General features: G+C 36.5%; 1 protein-coding gene across 2 annotated transcripts in view; it reads left to right on the top strand.

Moving 5' to 3' along the window:
• The window catches only part of LOC100926503 (voltage-dependent L-type calcium channel subunit alpha-1C), a 342,775-nt gene extending 334,840 nt beyond the window's left edge, over positions 1–7,935 (top strand). For both annotated transcript variants that reach the window (XM_031937793.1, XM_031937792.1), the window contains exon 45: positions 100–7,935. In XM_031937793.1, the coding sequence (XP_031793653.1) occupies positions 100–399 (300 nt within the window). In that variant the 3' untranslated portion in view covers positions 400–7,935. The remainder of the gene's footprint in view (positions 1–99) is intronic.
• The last annotated feature ends 11,585 nt before the right edge of the window (positions 7,936–19,520 follow it).

The following is a 19,520-nucleotide window of genomic DNA, read 5'->3' on the forward strand; positions in this document are numbered from 1 at the left end:
AATCAGAAAAATAATCCATCAGCTCATTTTCTGAGGGGGAAAGCTCACTTGCTATAATAATTTCCTTACTTGGTTCTTCTATCTTATCTTTCTACTCAGGTCTTGATTTCGGAAGGACTGGGACAGTTTGCCCAAGATCCCAAGTTCATCGAAGTCACAACCCAAGAACTTGCTGATGCCTGTGATATGACAATAGAGGAGATGGAGAATGCAGCTGACAATATTCTCAGTGGTAGCAGCAAGCAGAGCCCCAATGGCAACCTATTACCTTTTATTAACTGCAGGGACGCGGGGCAGGACCAAGCAGGTGGTGAGGAGGAGGAGGGAATGCCCAACCCCGAATGTCGAAAGAGTCAGGAGGAGCTCCAGGACAGCAGAGTTTATATCAGCAGCCTGTAGTTGCTGGGGCTGTCGTGATTCGGGGTTTTTTTTAATTTGTTTCAATGTTCCTAATAGGTTCGTTTCAGAAGTGCCTCACTGTTCTCGTGACCTGGAGTTAACCGGAACAGCGTTCTTCATTCATTTCTGTTGGGATGAGAGACAGAGTTGGGTGGTGATGAGAAAGAGCTTTTCAGGGGAAAGGGAAGCATCAACCCCAGTCCACAAGTGTAGAGTGGTGAGGAGGTGGAAGATAAGGGAGGGAGGAGAGAGAGAACAGGGACCTGCCCCTCCTTGCTTCAGGCCCCATCCCAGAAAGTGACCAGCTGCCTACTGTGCAAGAAGGATAATATCAATTTTCTGTGGGCCACCCTCATGAAAAGGACCCTGCATCAAATGGGTGTCTTTCAAGTTTGCTTGTAAAAAAAAAATTCATTTTTGCACATATTCTGTATGAGCCTCACTGTCTCCATAGAGCCAGGGCCCTATGGATTTGGAAAAGAAAATGGCGGCATGACTTCTGCTGAAGATCCCAACTCTTTGCCAGAGGGGGAGGAAAAAGAGGAAGAAAGATGGAAGGAGGAGCTTTTAGGAGAGGGGAACAGGGGGATGGCAGGGGGAGTGCCCAGAGAGGTACTGCTGCAGATACAAGCCAAGAATCCCAGGTGGTTGGGCAAGCAGCTCTGGCCACAACTGCCCCTTCAGGTTGGGGGGTCACATGCCTGCAAAAGCCACACAACGCTCTGCACTAGCAGTGGTGCTGAGAAGTCAAGGCTTACAGGGGATTGGCACTGCCCACCAACGTAGCTCACCTTACAAAGTAAGGTGGAACAGGGCTTCTGTAGAGTGCTCATTTGTTTTTGCCGTTTTTGATATTTTTCTTGGCAGCATGTTCCAATTTCCATTTTTAATTTTGATTTTTGAGGGTTCAGGGAGGAAAGAGAGTGTTTACTAGGCTTTTAAGCCACCCACCTTATCATTTTAACTTTGGCAAATGTAAATCAGGTTTGATTTCATTGTATTATTTAAACGGTTGTGTTCTTGTTTATTTTTGCTGATGGTGGAAGGAGGGGTTCTTTTTCCCCATTGGAGATTCATTAGAAACTATTATAGGAGAGTTTTACCAACACCTGTGTATGCCCAAGACTTTATTATTTTTTTCCTTTGGTAGTAACAGAAACCGGGGGGGGGGGCGGGAGTGGGGTGTTTTGTTCTATAATTTAAAGATAGTAGGCAGTGCACCCAGTGTGCTGTGTGCACACATGGGAGTGCTCGAGTTGGGTTCATTTTCAATTGGATATGTTCATGAATGCCAGAGATAGAGGTGTGTATGTGTGTGTTGATGTGCCTAATAGGTTGAGTTGGGTGATACTGCATGGGTGTGTATGTGTATGTATGCGTGCATGCATGTGCAGTTCTCCACTCTTTGGGTCAGCCCTACAGGGAGATCTGATTCTGGGGCCATTTGAATGCAAAAAAAAAAACAAACCACTGTCTCTGTTTCTGAAAGGGAAATCAGTAACTCTCTGCATTTTCTGTTCCACAAGATATGCAAAAACAATGCAATAATATTAATTTTAACTACAATTGTGAGTCATGTTGGCATTAAAATTGTATAGAGATGAAAAACAACAACAGTAATTTAAGGGGGGGAAAAACAACCCAAGAAGGAGTTTTGCTTCGATATATATTCCATGTGATGTTTTATTGCATTGATAATGTTTCTGTTGAAGAAACCGTAATACTTGAATTCAGGTCAGTTTCAGTATTTTTCAAATATTTTTTTAAAACTGAATTGCAATTGTGCCAAGCAAATATAATGAATTGAATTAAGTTTGTTTTCGAATTCACTTCTTGTATATTTGGCTGCATGTAAAGTAAACCATTTTGTATTTGGAGCGTGATAAGCTTTCCCTGTGGACTCTTTAAATGTTTTTTTTTTCTCGTATAATTGGGGAAGAGGAAAGACTTTTTTAAAAACATGTACAATAAGCAAAAACATTACTGGAGTAAGTAACTATTCTGTGGTTCTCAGCTGGATGGGTTGGTGATGACTGATTTTGCATATCTTGTGCTCCCTCTTCCCTCTCTCCCTCAAGAATGGCAGAGTTGGATAGCCCAGTACAGGACTTAGCTTTCAGAAACTAGGATCTTTTTCTTCCCTTCTTCACATCTCCAGTCTGCCTGGATCCTCTCAAATGATGCTTTTCTTCTAAGATGAGCCATATTCTTATATACCCAAGGAAGCCTGCTTACCATAAGCCTGGCTTTCATTTCTACTATAATTGAGTTAACATCACCATCATTTCCCAATCTAGTCAAGGATGTGGCTAATTTTTTTTTCAATTCCCTCAACAAAAACTTTGCTTGCCAATTTCCTGGACATATTATATTAGAGAAATGAGTGATGAGAATGCTGGGTAATAGATTTTAATATAGTCACTCTGAAATCTCCCTCCTCGCAAGAACTTATGGTGATGACTTGAGCAAGGGTTGGATTGTTGTCATTGCTTCCATCCTGAAGACTAAATTGTTCTATTCCCATCCCCACCCCACCTTCACTCTCACCTTTATCTCAAAAAATTATCCTAGATTAATTCATACTACCAGGCAGTAATAAGAAGGACCTGTGGAGGTCCTTCAGGCTGGCAGAGTTTAGAATGTCTTTGGAAGAAATGCTTAGAAGCATTTTATTTTATGCTCTTTGACATCTGCCTGAGATATATGTACTTTTATCTTCACACATTTCCCAACACTTTTGCCTGGTAGCAGGAAAGGAGCCAAATTAGGGATTATGAAGCTTGATTCTTGAATCTCTTCCACTCACCAGTTTTCTTTTGATCCTTTCTATGAGCAATGTAGACTAGAAGTTGAAATTTTGAAAAGTTCATTTTTATGGAGAGGATGAGCTTTCCTACCATGTAGGATTCAAAAAGGATCTTAAAAGAATCAAGAAGAATTATTTCATAAGGAAGACTTTCTACTAGAAAAAAATCTTCACCTCAGGTTTTAGTCCAGAGAGGACTGGAAAATGAGCTAAAGATATGAGCGCTTCTCCAGATCCATCTTATTTGAGCTTCCTGGTTTGTTTTTTATTTACATATGAGTCTTCTGAGACCCACTGTGGCCACTACCCTGGAATAGCTTTTATTGAGATCTCTGTTCCAATCAGGAGAGGAGCTTAGGGCTTGAGTACTTTCTATACAGTTAGTCCCTATATAAAGAAATAGAGATCTTATTATAAGTATTATGTTTATCCTTTCATACAGTTTACTAGTTTTCTTCTTCTGAAATTGTCAGCCACATAACTTACTAATAATATATTGCAACATGAGACTATTAGGTTAACACTCATGTCAAATTATCCTGTCTACTCTCCCAAGTCTTCTCTAGAGAAAATACTTTCAAGAAAACCATAGTAACTCAAGTCTGTACCCTACAAGGCAATGATATTGATAATAATAATTCCCTACCATATGCTTAGCCCTAATGCTCAGAAAGTTCTCCCTTTCTAGATCAATGGATCTTTAACCTAATTTTTGTGGTCTGCCAATTTTATGTCAATCATAGTGATTTGGTAAAATTTTCCTACATCCAAGAGGAAAACCAAAAGGTTTCATTCTTCCCATGGTAGAATAGAAACCCTACTTATATTCCAGGGACTAGAGACCACTTTGAAGGGTACATTCACCAGCCTTTTAAATATTCATCTGGAGTGATGGAAGCAAAGCAGTTAAAATGGTTAAAGGTGGCAAGAGCTTAAAGAAGTATAGATTAGGTTGGTTTGGGAACTGGAGGTTCCATTTTTACTTGCCCATTGTCTAATGTCAATCAGAAGCAAACTATTTTCTTTCTAGATATTGGTTTGTGGCTTACTTCAGACTGTAAAAGAAAAGATTCTTTTGTCATATTATGCATCAATTCTTCTTAGATATCTTCCACAACTGACTGTTTCTACAAGATTTCCGTGGACTAAAAGCAAAAGTGAAATTCATTGTTATGATTTGTGCTTCATTAATGAATATTTCCATAACTTAAATCATTAGTTCTTATTGTCATCCACTCAGCTCTGTCAAAATAGTAAACATTTATTCTTTTCAGAAAATCAGTCCTTGTGATTGTGACCAAGAAGTAAGACTACCAGAATTCTGTTTTTCCTTCCCTCTCTTCACCTTTTTCATCATTTGGTTAGGTTTCAAATTTCAGCTTCTTCTCTGCAATGTTGCTGCCATCCCATCACCTTATCAAAATCATCCCTTTTCCACAAGTCCCCTAAATGAGAATAAGGGGACAGAAAAAAATCCATGTCCTTCTGTCAATCTTTTGTGAAAAATGAAGAGCACACCATTCCTTCCTTCAAAAAGTCAGCAAGCATTTATTAATCACCTATTCTTTGCAGAGCATTGTACTAGACTCTAGGAGTGATAGGTTAAATTAGTCATGGTATGTGGCCTCATAGATCTAAATATCATCTGTCACCAGGAAGGACAGAACAAGAAGAAATGAACAAACCAGATTTAGCTTAGACTTAATGTAGTGTTGACTGGTAGGCAAAAGTTCAATCCTGTAGCATCAGGTAGTTAATCAGAAGTGACAGCATCTCCATTCCTGGAAATATGGAGAAGAGAGATCAATGTTATACTACAGGTGGTTCTGAAGTCAAAGATTCTGTAACTGTACTTTAGAAAAAAAACAATAGAGTCATAAATGGAATCTTCTGGTCTATCTGGTCCAATCCCATTCTTTAAGGAAAGTGAAGACATGAAACACATATAGAGCAAAGAGCGTCTACCTTTTTTAGGAAGGGGGAAAAGGTGAAAGGGAAGGCCATCATCCTCTGTCTACACCTGCTTTCTCAGTCTAATCATTGCACAGAAACCAGTAGTATGGGCTTTGAAAGGCCTAAGGTGTCTCCTTGAGGGAGAAAAGAAATAAATTATTTTATTCTTGACTTGTCCTTTCATCCTCTCAGCAAGATCATATAATTTGGAAGGAAATAAACATTTATATTGATGCCATTATAACCTCTCTCTCCCTGGGCTGAACTCTTCTTGTTATTGCTAGAGCACCTCTCAGCCTTTTATATCAGGTGTTTTTCTTTCTTTTTTCCCATCTGGAATAACAGGTGGGAAGAGAGCCTGAATTCATAGAATTTCCTGACACCTCAGATCTGGCTGTCCAACAGGTGTCTTTTTTTATTGGGATATGGGATTGAAGGCAACATTCAGGTTATGACCAAGAGTTAAATTTCCTTCTCACTTCACTAATCTGCTCCCTCATCTCTTCTCTATCCCCTTTTTCCAACTCTTATACATATTATGGCCAGAAAGAAATAGAAAGAGGTAGCCTACACATGGTTTGCTTTGTTTTCCAATTTTCACTTCAACTTCTCCATAATGATATCACTGCCAACAACTGACCAATGTCAAATGCATTTTTAAAAATATCTCCTGATGTTTTTCAAAGCAATGTTTCTTTGCTTTGTTAAGATTAACACCAGCCTAGCAGATGAATGGATCTTCTGTGTTTCTGAATTGTTTCAAAAAATGTGTGAGCTGTCAATACATAGCACATCTACACACAGTTGTTCTCCTGCAGGCCTAAACGTGGGCCAAAAAGTTAGCCAAAGCCCCAGACAAATGACTTTATGATACTGCCAGGACAGATGCTATATAAAGTGGCACTCAGAGAAACCCAGAATATTGAAACAGCATAGGTTGTTGCTGCTAAAATCAAGGTGATTTTTTTCTCACCTCTTAAGAAATTTGTGATTCATGGGCAAGGAAGTGATCAAGGAGTCAAAGGCAAGTTGGGTTTTCTGGTATATTAATGGATGACAGATTTTTGTTTCTAAAAAAGAATTAGAATTGAATTTAGTCAGAGACCAATTCAACAAGGGGAGTTGAAAGGAGTAGGATTTTCTGTGAAAATTCTATGCTCCTCTAGTCTCCAGGAAGACATAGATGGCCCATCCATGAATTAAATAAAAACTTGAAGTATCATCTCAGCAAAACTAAACTCCTTCCTTTGGGGTTCATGTAACACCACCATTCTTCAAATCAAAATAGTTCAGCTTCCATAAGTCATCTAGATAGGGGAAAATAGAATTTAGCTAAGTGAGTCATTTTTTCTTACTGATTCATCAACAGAAAATCAGGTGTACAGATCATATGCAGAAAAAATATATATTTCCATAGGACTTTCTAGAAGATATGTGGATATTTCATGAGGATAACTTCTATGAAAAGGAATATGCTAGCCAGTGAACAGGTTCTTTCATGAGTTTTTCATCCCAGGAGAATATCTTTGGCATTTCTTTTCCTGGTAATATGAAGGTCTTAAAAGTATAACAAGGAAGAAGGAAATTCAAAGGCACAGGAATGAAACATCTAGTTTCAGTTATAGCTGAAAGCAGACAGGTTTCACTCATTTACAGAAAGTATTAATTGAGTTTTCACTCAGGTTCAAAAGAAGAATAGGCTCTGCTCTGGAGAGCTACAGCAAATATTAGAGAGGAACTGATCACTGGATCCTATGGTACACTATTCATAAACTTCCTGTTTTGAAGTGACTTCACCAAAGTTATAAAACTTGAAAATCAAGGGCAAACAGTCCTGTCTAAAGGGCTCCCTCAGAAAGTCATCTTCATTGAACTGAATACTACAAACTCTTTTCACCATCTGCATTAACAAAGACTTATCACTCCTGACCATATTTTGTGGATTCATCTCATTCCCTTTATTCTCAGACTCATATATCTTGGGATTTTCCCTAGCTCACCCTCCGGAACTAACTGCCCTTCCCAGAAGAGGTGATGCTTTTCTCAAAACTTCTTGGGAGGAAGATCTCATTGGTACACAGCACCACACATATGACCATACTGAGAATTCATTCTTATTGGTGGGGCTGTACTAATGGTGACTGAGAAAGAATCAAAGGGAAAATGCACACCTTCCTTGGGCTAGGAAATAGGAGGAGGAGGACTTGGGGGGAGTCTTCCAGTTGGTCAAGTATCATATCATCTGTTTCAAATACTAGTCTTGTTACTTTGCTGTTTCATTTTAATATCAGAGTTGTTGAACAAAACCTCCCTTTGGAATAAATGATGCCCCATGTATTCCTTGCCCAATTTCCTGATCCTTGACCAACCACCTTTTTCCCCCATGTCCACTCACAGTCATGTTCCTCACCTCCCTTAACTCAGAGACATAAACAGTGCCTCTATTGTTAACACCAATCCATTACCAACTTCTACACAGACCTTCACCCCATCCAGTCTCCATGATTTCACAGAAATGTTCCTGTAAATATTGCTGTACAGTTTATCACTGTTATTAAAGCCTGTCATTGGAGGTCTCACCTGCCTCACCTTCTCACCCCATGTGAAAGGCAAGGGAATCTGAAAAGAGCCAACCCTTTAAGGAAAGTTTCAGGGTCATCTCTGTGTGGGACACTCTGTATATTCCTGTAAGATTGCATTTTTATCTAAGGAATGATGTTATTTAAAAAAAACAAAAAACAAAAACCACAAAATTGCAAATAAATTTCTTAACAATGTATAGATTGGTTTAATTGTATCATAACTATTCCATACCTCTCTTCTTCAACTCCTCTTTTACAGAGGAAAAGAAAAAATTAAATCAAATCCATGCCAGGGGAGGTGGGGAGAGTGGGAGGGTAACACAAATGCTTGAAATCCAATGACAGCTGATGTCAATAAACCGTTTCAGCGTCCTTTCCCATGAAACCTTGTCATCCTGCTCACAAGTTGCAAAATTATTTTTTTTCTCTTCACCAAGAGAACTCTAGTCTAGTGAAGGTGCTAACAAACAGGGAGTTGACCAAAAGCTGACTGGGAGAAGGAGAGAAAACAAAGGTCATATATAAACCACAAAATGGAAGGTTCTCCCTTTACCCTTTATGCTCTACCATATGTTCCATGAATCAAATCATAGAAGCCAAAGTGATGGAGATTAAGCTTCTACTCAATTACCCTGAAGAAGAAGGGGAAAAAACAAATATATATATAACACATATACATATACATATATTTTTATATATGTTTATGTATGTATATATGCTTATTTCTTGATTCTAAGAAGACCATAAAACAGGTAAGCCCAACTGGTTGAGTTTGAAGTCAAAAATGGTCTATGGTAACCATAACCTACTCCTCCCCAGCTCATATTCAGTGTGCCCTGCCTTGCTGTCAATCCTCAATCTGCCCCAATCTAATCTGAAGGTTGGGAGAGGGGGGATTTTTTTTTAATTTCTCCACAAAAAAAATTTTCAGACAATCGTAAGAGTTCATCAAGATGGCACTTTTCAACAATGAGATGATTTAGATCAGTTCCATGATTTTGTGATGAAGAGAGCCATCTACATCCAAAGAGAAGACTGTGGGAACTAAGTATGGATCAAAACATAGCATATTTACTCTTTTTGTTGTTGTTTACTTGCATTTTGTTTTTTCTCATTTTTTCCCTTTTGATTTGATTTTTCTTTTGCAGCAAGATAATTGTATAAATAAGTATGCATATTTGGAGGGGAAGAATCCATCAAGTCCATTTTTTCATTTCATAGATGCATCCTTCAAGTCTGAATTCTGGGGTAATTTCTCCAAGATATAAGGGAAATTTAAAGGGAAGGAGGCTTGCATTTGGAGGTGGGCCATTTGGGTAGTAATTCAAAAGATCAGAAGGCTAGGGAGATGGAAGTGGAATGACTGGCTGGTATCAGGAAAGACTTAAGGACTCTCACACCTAGAGCCTCTCCATTTAAAAAAAATTTAAAAACTCTACATATGCCCACCCTGACCACAATGACTTTGATGTGGTGTGCAGCTTGGCAATAACACCCAACCCCAGTATTTTGTCTTTTATTCCTTTTCAAAGCTACTTTAATAACCATTATATTTTTGAGAATATTTTTAAAATTTTAATAGTATTTTATCTTTCCAAATACATGCAAAATTTTCAACATTCACTTTTGTAAAACCTTGTGTCCCAAATTTTTTTATCTCTCTTCCTCTCTTCCCTCTCTCTAAGACAGCAAGCAATTCAATTAATATCCATTTTAAACATGTTGAATGATAAAAGTAAAAACTGTAATTTGCCCCAGACACTAAATCCTTACCAGAGGTGACCCTAAATACAGATATACAGATCTGCTAACCTGATCAAATTCTTTGCTCTGCTTAAAAGATAATTTTTTCTTCAGTTTTTAATAATTTAAGAATAATAATCATAACTCTCATTTCCTTTGAACTTATTGACTTACAAAGTACTTTATATACATTTCTCTGATTTGATCCCCACCCCAAAAAAAATCCTTTATGAAATAGGATGTATGAGTCTAATTTTCCAGTTGAGGAAGCTGAAATACACAGCCATTTAAATGACTTACTCAAACTCACCATACTAGTAAGTGAAATGCCAGCATTTGAACCCAGGTCTTCTGATTTCAGCACCCTTTCTACTTATAAAAGAGGTTTCTGCCCTTTGCTGACTTAATTAGTGCATCTTCACTCCTGTTCTGGTATTTATTCTCCATTTCCTTCTGACTTCCAAGAAAAACTAGATCAATTTAATTTGAACTGTCAGGAAACTGGGATGGATATGGCAGGTGGATATTTGAGAAGTGAGGTGCTGCACTAATAAGACTACAAGACATAGACTCAGGAAGACCTGAATTTAAATCCTGCTTCACACACTTAGTAACTTCGTGAGCCTGGACAGGTCATTTAACATCTCAACTTCAGTTCCCTCTTCTGTAAAATGAAGCTAATAATAACACCTAGCTCACAGGGTCATCGTAAGAATCAAATAACATGTTCAGACTTTGCAAACCTCGATGTTATGTAAATATTAATTATTATTAAAAGGGATTCTTTGTCTACACTTTTAGCTAATTTATCACCTGATTTATATTAATCTGTCAAAGGTCATGATGGTATGTTTACACACTAGTTGTCCTTTTGGGTCTTTGAATTACCTGTCAGGACATTTTTCCCCACACATCACAAAGGAATTTTTCTTTAGTAAGCATGAATAATTAAATAAAGTCTCTAGATGAGCTGAGCAATTCAGTTTTGGAGGGGTTGGGGTAAGCTACTGTAATCAAGACAAAGAAGACGTCACTATCATTCATTTCATTTCAAGTCAACAATATCGTTGCCAACATAGCCTGGAGAATAGTTTAGCAATATTTAATAATCCTAACAGATCTCATTTTGTTACTGGCCCCAGATGGCTCTGGAAGGAAAAATGAGGCAGGTGACCCTGCACAGCCTTCCCTCACTTAAGTTCAATTCATCTCCCTGATATCATGGTCCTCTTTGAGAACGAAGGACAAACCACAAGCAGATCTGAGAATGAGGCTGCCCCCAAGTATAGGAAACAGCTCATTCTGTTGGGAAGACTTCAGGAGAAATCATTCTGCACACTTATTACCAAGGAAGAGTAAACTGCCTCCAGATGACCTAGATTAAGGCAAGTATGACTCTTCTCCAACATATGCTCAAACTCAAAACCAAACTCTGCTCCAGTGCTTACAAACTGGAATTGGAGCCAACAAAAGCTCCTGTTTGAGAAGTTTAACTGAGATTTGAGATTTGAGAAAAGAAACCCCTAACTTGAGAAAGCTTCAATATTCACTGCTAAATCCCAGACTGCTGTTCCTAATAGCATCCCTACCCCTTGCCATCTATAGAATCACAAGAGCTGAAATTCCAACCCAAAAGGACCCTAGAGATCTTCTAGCTTGATCATTTTACAGATGAGGAAACTGAAACCCAAAGAGGAATTATAAAGAAGGGATTTTGGAGGTCATGTTGTCTAACCTCCTCATTTTATAAATGAGAAAACTGAGGACAGGAGAATAAATGATTTGTACATGATCTTGGGTTACACAACATTGCTGAGCTGGAAATTAAACCCTTCTGCTTCCAGGAGTTTCCACTTAACTTCATTTTTTCCTAGAAAAGAAGAAAAGGAAAGGACCCGGCCAAGTTCAAATAGATAGTAAGTTAAAGTAGGTTCTCTAACTAAAGCTCCTTTCAGATTTTTTGAGAAATCTAACTTCCCTGTCTTTACAGCTATCAGTCCCTGACCTGTGGAGAATTCAGATTTTCCAGTGTTCTAACTCTTAAGAATGGACCAAAAAAACTTTCTTTCCCTAATACAGTTGAGACATAGTAAGGTTTTTGGGCAAAAGAAAAAAAAACACTCAGTAATTAAAAATCACATAAAATAAATAGGACAACAAAGATTCAAGATGGTTTTGCACCACACACCATTTCTTTTCATTCCTTCAGACCCTATTTTCATGTATTTCATTTTTATGTGTCCTTTGCTAAGAAAAGAAAGCACTCAGATTGCTCAAACCTCAGGCCCTGATGATACTCCTCAAGAATTTCTTAATAGATTTTAGATTTAACAAGTATTTATTAGACACCTACTTTGTGCCAGGCACTAATTCTCACAACAATATTAGGAAGTGGTTTCTGCAATTTCCCCATTTCACAAAAGAGGAAATTGAGGCAAAAAGATATTAAATGAGGCCAGAGTCCCACAGCTAGTAAGTGCCTAAAGTCACATCTGAACTCATTCTTCCTGAATCCAAATCTAGAGCTCTATCCACTGCTCCACCAAGCTACCTTACTTTGTCAGTTACAGTGTAAAGTTATAAATGGATTGAACAAATTCACTATGGAATTCCAACTCTCTTCCAATTAATAGTAGCTATTATTCTCCTTCATTCTTAGTGATTTCCAAGGTTCTTTTACCACATCTCTTTCATTGCAACCTTCTCTTTTCCAAGCCAAGCTGCTCGGATCTCAGTAAGCAATAATGGTGGGATTATAGAATTTAGAAATAGGTAGAGTGGGAGAGTAAGGCAACTGAGCTGTCGATTAGGCACTAACCCAATATAACCTTTGACATATGCACTCGCCCAGTGATAGAGTCACCCATTTCCTTAAAACAGCTTCTTTCCTGCTACTCACAAAATAGAAGAGGCCTTACTTTAAAAGCTAGGTGATATAATAGATAGAGCTCTGGGCCTGAATCAGAAAGATTTGAGTTCAAATCTATCTTCAGGCCCTTGGCAGCTGTGTGACTTTGGACTAATCATTTTAATTTCTCCTTATCTCAGTTTCCTCAATTATAAAAATGGACAAAAAGTAATAGTACCTATGTCCCAAAGTTGGTGTGAGGATCAAAAGAGATAATATTTGTAAAACATTTCATATAGTGGTTGGTACATAGTAGGCATTCAATAAGTGCAAGTTATTTTATTAAAAAGAGGCTAAGTTGACCCTATGACCTGAACCAACTTCCTTTCCCACCCTCCTCTACCTCCCAGCCCACTTGAGGTAGACCTACCTTATATCCCTGGGAACTTCTGGCAGCTTCTTTATCATGTAAGCACATTAAAAAGTCAGAAGCATATGGATTCTGCTCTGCCCACCCTACCCCCCCAAGTCTTGGTGAATTTGTGTTTCTATATGGAAATTGGTTTGGCAGAGAGGATAAAGGGAAGTCTATGTCTGAAGAAGTAAAAATGTATCTTTGTTAAATATCTTTTTAGGGCAAAGTAAAACTCTTAGGGTTAACTGTTCAATGGCTTGTGAGTGCTCTTCATTCCATCTCAACGTGGAACCTGAGGGGGAAAAATGCTGAAGTTACAGGTGCACTTCCATTGCCTAATGCATGGCTTTCCCCTGTAAATTTCTTGACATTTAGGGAAATTTCTCCCTCCCTTTGAAGGGCATGTTTTTCTTTCCAAAAACTAATGTTACAAATAGCTGCATACATAGAAAAGAAAGTGAAAATTTATCCATTTGGTTCCCTCTCTGTACCAGCTGCTGTTCTTACTCACAAAAAGGAATGGAATAGTATATTCTGAAAGGAAAAGGCTCTCAAGCTCCTACCTGAGATGATATCTCTGAACATAATTACAAATTAGAGGGGAAAAAGATAAATGTTGAACAAAAAAAATGAAGCAAATGAGACATTCTTGGGGGTGGAAGATATGAGTAGAATATTTGATTTGCAAATAACAGAAACAAAAACTGCCAAGGAAAGAGACAGAAAGAGAAAATAATAAAAAAAAAAAACAAATAAACTGAGAGGGTTCATCAAGGATTGATTTTGGCAGCAAGGTTTGAATACATAAGGAAATAAGTAAGCAGATTTAAAGAAATAGTAGAAATGAAGTTGGAGAACATTATGGATTAAACTTCACAATCCTCCATAGGAGAATTAAACCTGTTTTTTATGAGACAAAATTATAAACTGGAGTGGGGGGGAGGATGCATAAATGAGGAGAAAGAAGATAAAGGAGAGGAGGGAATGAGGAATAGATATACTCTAAGTCCATAGGGGAGATAGCAAAAAAAAAAAAAAAAAAAAAAAGAGGGCTCAAAACTGGGAGAATGAAAGGTGTGGGTCACAGCTCAATGCTAAGTTATAATAATGGAGCATTCCAATGGGTTTTTCTTTTATCCAAAAAATGAGTATGTAGCCAAAAAAGGGTAGATGAGAACTTCACATTGTGGATTTAATCTGTAGGTATTTGGAACACTTGAAAATCACTTTCTCTGAGAGAATACTGCACACCATGGACAAATCTTGCTGCAGGAAAAGGAGTATGTGAGCTTCTAGAAACAGTTGGTACTCAGAATAATGAGAAACACAGACCTAGAGATGATATGGGAAAGGGGAGTAAAATTATACTACACAATTTAAGACACAGGGTGATTATTAGCATTGGGTATGACTTCTATCCACATTGCTTCCCTCATGAATTGAAGAGGGAAAAGGATAAAGAATAGGGCAATAAAGTCAATCACATAGAAATCAGTTAGAAAAGAGACCCGAAACCTAATAAGATTTGCCTCCAAGAAAAATACAAAGAGATTAAAAAAAAAGAATAATGATATGGACAATAAATCAGAGAATAAACTTTCAGGATAGAGGATGAAGGAAGAGAATTAACAAATAGAACAAAAAGTATTCTTAAAAAGGACAAAGATAAAAGAAAAGTAATAGCATAAAAACTTGAAAGGGAGAAGAGTAGATTTTGAACTAATCACTTAACTGGGAGAGATTGGGAAAAGTAGGGAAAGTAGAAATAAAGGGAAAAGTAAATAAATGAAAAAATGAAAAAGAAACCAATAATTTAAATAAAACCCAAAAACTAAATAAAAATTAGTAAATAGCATTGAGGAATGAAAGGTAAAAGAGAGCCTGTGGAATAGGATTACATTTGAAATAGTTTAAACACAATTAACCATACAAACAAAATACTTATTTAGAAGTAGAAGGGAATTTTAAAAAGTTGTTTAATGTTAGAGATGCAAAAAAAATCAGAAAGCTAACTCTCGTTAACTTTAAATGCAGATGGACTAAATAAGACAATAAAATGTAAAAGAATGGGAGAATGCATTAGAAAATAAAACTTTGCAATATGTTGATTACAAGAAACATTCCTAAAAAGCAAAGGCCTACACAGAATCAAATGACAGGCTAAAATAAAGTTAATTTTGCATCTGGTGAATCCAAAAAGCAGAAATTGTAGTCATTATAGAAGAAAAATTCTTTGGGTCAATGGATATAAACAAGAAAATGACATTATTCTTTTTTTCTCTCATAAGAACTTAGCTTTTTTTCTCAATAGTATTTTATTTTTCCAAATACATGTGAAGATAATTTTCAACATTTATTTCTGTAAGATTTTATGTTCCAAATGTTTTCTCCCTTCTTCCTTCAATACCTCCCCCACCAAGACAGCAAACAATTTGATATAAATTAAACATGTACAAACCTTCTAAACATATTTCTGTATTTATCACATTGTGCAAGAAAAATCAGACCAAAGGGGAAAAAACCATGAGAAAGGAAAAATAAAAATAAACAAAGCTCAAAATACTATGCTTCAATCCACATTAAGTCTCCATAGTTCTCTCTTTAGATGCAGGCAGCATCTTTCATCACAAATCTATTGGAATTGAATGACATTATTCTTAAAATAATAGTAGAATGAACTAACATCAGTCTTAAATATATATGTGCCAAATGGCAGAGAATCTAAATTTGAATCATGTAGGGGAGTACAGAGTTTGCAAGTAAATCTAAAAATATAAATATAACTAAACACATCATTTAAAAAATATAACATAAGAATAGCAACCAATACAAAGAGCACAAACAAAAGATATAGACCTAAATGGAGACTTAATAGAGACAAATGATACCATCATCAAAGTTTCAGATTTTAAAATATACTCCTCAAGAAAAGGACCAGGAATGTAGATGACTGTGACTTTGCTTTTTTGTTTCAGTGTGTCAAGAAGGAAGGAGATTACTATTTATAAACATATCCTGGGCCATTCAACCATTGAATGAAAGGCCCTCTCCTCAGGTGGAGGGTGCTTGCAATATTCCCCTGGCACTCTTGCCTTTTATATTGTTCTCCAGAGTTCTCTTATTTATAAATTCCGCTCTATTCCCTTCACAGCCCCTGTCACACTCATCTTTTCCAATGGTGCCCCACTTCAAGGAACAAAACCTGGTTCTATGGCTCTTGATCCAGTGGACTCTCATCTTTGTGCTTGCTGTTATTCATCTCAATGATCATTTCTCCAAAAGTTCTCAACCCACCACCAGGCTCTTAGCATTCTTTCTGAAAGAAGAAGGCTTGCCCTTTCACCTCTATTTCCACTTCATTCCTTCTTTCAGGAATTTTACCTCTTCAACTTCTAACTCACAAACTCATCTAAGGAACAGCAGAGGGATTCCTGGAAGAAGACTCAAGGATCCTTAGTGTTTCCTGAAGTCAAGCCTAACAACAATGCTAAGAAAAAGTACCCTCAGGTTTGTGATTAACTAGATTTCTATGGTCATATACTAAAATGAATTATGAATGTAATCCATTCTATTGATCCACCACTCATTCTCAGCCAGCACTAACTTATTAAAAAAACATTTTAATTCATGTATTTATTTAATATTTCCTCCCAATTACACTCAAAACAATTTCTACGTCTGTTTTTAAGATTTTTCAGTTCTAGAATCTCTGCTTACCCCCACCCACAATTCAGAAACCATATGTGAAAGTATGCCAAACATTTCCATGAAACTGGTCATGAAAAAAATATAGGTCTTCCAGTCTAATGAAAATTAAAAACCCTCTAGAAAAGCTAAGTTCAAAATAAATAAATGATGTAAACAAACACAAATAAAAAATAACAATAATAATACTAAATGAAAAACAAAAATAAAATAAGCTGCTCAAAATCAACAACATTTCTATATAATAAAAATCCAGAAGTCATTAATAGGAAAGGAAATCTCATTCAAAATAACTACAAAAAAGATAAGCTATTTAGAAATCATTCTACCAAAACACACTCAAATATTTTATAAATTTGATTATAAAATGCTTCTTAAAGAAGTGGCTGGGCCATGCCAATAAAATAAAAACTATAAAACTACCATAGTTAATGAATAGATTTAACTATATCAATCAAACTTCAAAAGGAATAGTTTAGGAAACTAGTTAAAATAATGACAAAATTCATTTGCAGCAAGAAAAGATCTAAAGTATTAAAATAAATAAAACAATGAAAAGGGAAATAATAGCATATGCAGACTTCAAATTTATAGTATAAAGCAGAAATCTTCAAAACCATTTACCATTGCTTTTTAAACATAGAAAAGTAGATTAGACTAAGCAAAGTCTGACTAGACAAAAACAGACTACACAAAGAAGGATTTTAAACATTTGAATGAAATAAGCCCAGCATTTGATAAACCTGAAAACATAAATTACCTAAGAATTAATTCCCAATTGTACTTCTAAGATAACTGGAAAGAAATCTAACAAAAATTAGGCTTAGAGCAGCTTCTTATAAATTCAAAACAGATCTGTGATCCTAATATTAAAAATAGTACCATATATAATATGAACCATATTACAAGTTATACCATAGAAAAATTGAAGGAGAAAATTACATACCTTTCACAGAGGGGATGAATTCTTAACCAAACAAGTGATAGAGGCAATGGCAAAAGATAAAATGGATAATTTTGATTACATGAAATTGCAAAGTTTTTGCACAAACTCAATTAACATATCTAGGATAAGAATGGAAGTAGTCCACTGGGGAGGGGGAGCATCTTTCTTTATATCAAAAATCTCCAATTAAGATTTGGTGTTCCCAGTACTTACTCTGGTGTCTAACACATAATACGTATTTAATAAATGCTTATTGATTGATATGAATACAAACTAATAGAAATAGAAGACCAAAATCCATTTCCCAATAGATAAGCAACCCAATGTTATAAAGAAAAAGTTCACGAAAGAGGAAACAAATGCATTTAAACAAACATTTATTAAGCACCTACCATGTTGCCAGCTACTGTACTAATGCTTTAGAAATGTTATGTCATTTGATAATGTTATCAAAAGACCTGTGAAACTCAACAGGATTTGAGATTGAGCCTGGGATGAGCTGCCACTGCCCACTGTCCCCTGCTTCCCCAGTTGCAAACTAGTCTAGGAGTAGTGTTCTATCACCAATGCTCTTTTAGAGTGAGAGAAAAATCTTTTATTCAGTGATTTTCATGAGAAGCAAGTGTGCTCATGTTCGAGCCACACACCAAATACAGAAGCAGGAGCAAGCTTTCTACTGTTGATTTGATTCCTTTCCCCTCTCTTCAAGGTTCAGATTGGTCAGATTTACAATCACAATTAGTTGCAATTGATCAGATTTACAGTCAGAGTTACAATTGGTAGCATTTACAATCCTTTTTATTTACCCATTCCATATGTCAAAAGGTTTGTGCTTTGTTGTTGACCCTACCCAGTCTGGATGGTTTTGATCTGGGCCCCTTTTGTCAGGAATTTTGTTGTTTAGCCAGTTGACTCACATGGTGATTGATTGAAGACATCTTTTTTTTTATTATAACTTTTTATTTACAAGGTATATGCATAGGTAATTTTTCAGCATTGACAATTGCAAAACCTTTTGTCCCAACTTTTTCCCTCCTTCCCCCCACCCCTTCCCCAAGATGGCAGGTAGAACAATACATGTTAAATATGTTAAAGTATAAGTTAAATACAATATAAGTATACATATCCAAACAATTTTGCTGTATAAAATGAGTCAGGCTTTGAAATAGTGTACAATTAGCCTGTGAAGAAAATCAAAAATCAAGGCGGACAAAAATAGAGGGATTGGGAATTCTTTGTAGTAGTTCATAGTCATCTCCCAGAGTTCTTTCCCTGGGTATAGCTAGTTCAATTCATTACTGCTCTATTGGAACTGATTTGGTTCATCTCATTGCTGAAGATGGCCAGGTTCATCAGAACTGATCATCATATAGTATTGTTGTTGAAGTATATAATGATCTTCTAGTCCTGCTCATTTCACTCAGCATCAGTTCAAGTAAGTCTCTCCAGGCCTTTCTGAAATCATCCTGCTGGTCATTTTTTTTTTATTTAATAGCCTTTTATTTACAGGATATATACATGGGTAACTTTACAGCATTAACAAGTGCCAAACCTCTTGTTCCAATTTTTCACCTCTTACCCCCCCCACCCCCTCCCCTAAATGGCAGGATGACCAGTAGATGTTAAATATATTAAAATATAACTTAGATACAAATAAGTATACATGACTCAAAACATTATTTTGCTGTACAAAAGAATCAGACTCTGAATTATTGTACAATTAGCTTGTGAAGGAAATCAAAAATGCAGGTGTGCATAAATATAGGGATTGGGAATTCAATGTAATGGTTTTTAGTCATCTCCCAGAGTTCTTTTTCTGGGTATAGCTAGTTCAGATCATTACTGCTCCATTAGAAATGATTTGGTTGATCTTGTTGCTGAGGATGGCCTGATCCATCAGAACTGGTCATCATCTAGTATTGTTGTTGAAGTATATAATGATCTCCTGGTCCTGCTCATTTCACTCAGCATCAGTTCGTGTAAGTCTCTCCAGGCCTTTCTGAAATCATCCTGTTGGTCATTTCTTACAGAACAGTAATATTCCATAATTTTCATATACCACAATTTATTCAGCCATTCTCCAACTGATGGACATCCATTCAGTTTCCAGTTTCTAGCCACTA

Source organism: Sarcophilus harrisii, chromosome 5 (assembly GCF_902635505.1).
Source record: "Sarcophilus harrisii chromosome 5, mSarHar1.11, whole genome shotgun sequence".
In the NCBI taxonomy this organism is placed as follows: domain Eukaryota; kingdom Metazoa; phylum Chordata; class Mammalia; order Dasyuromorphia; family Dasyuridae; genus Sarcophilus; species Sarcophilus harrisii.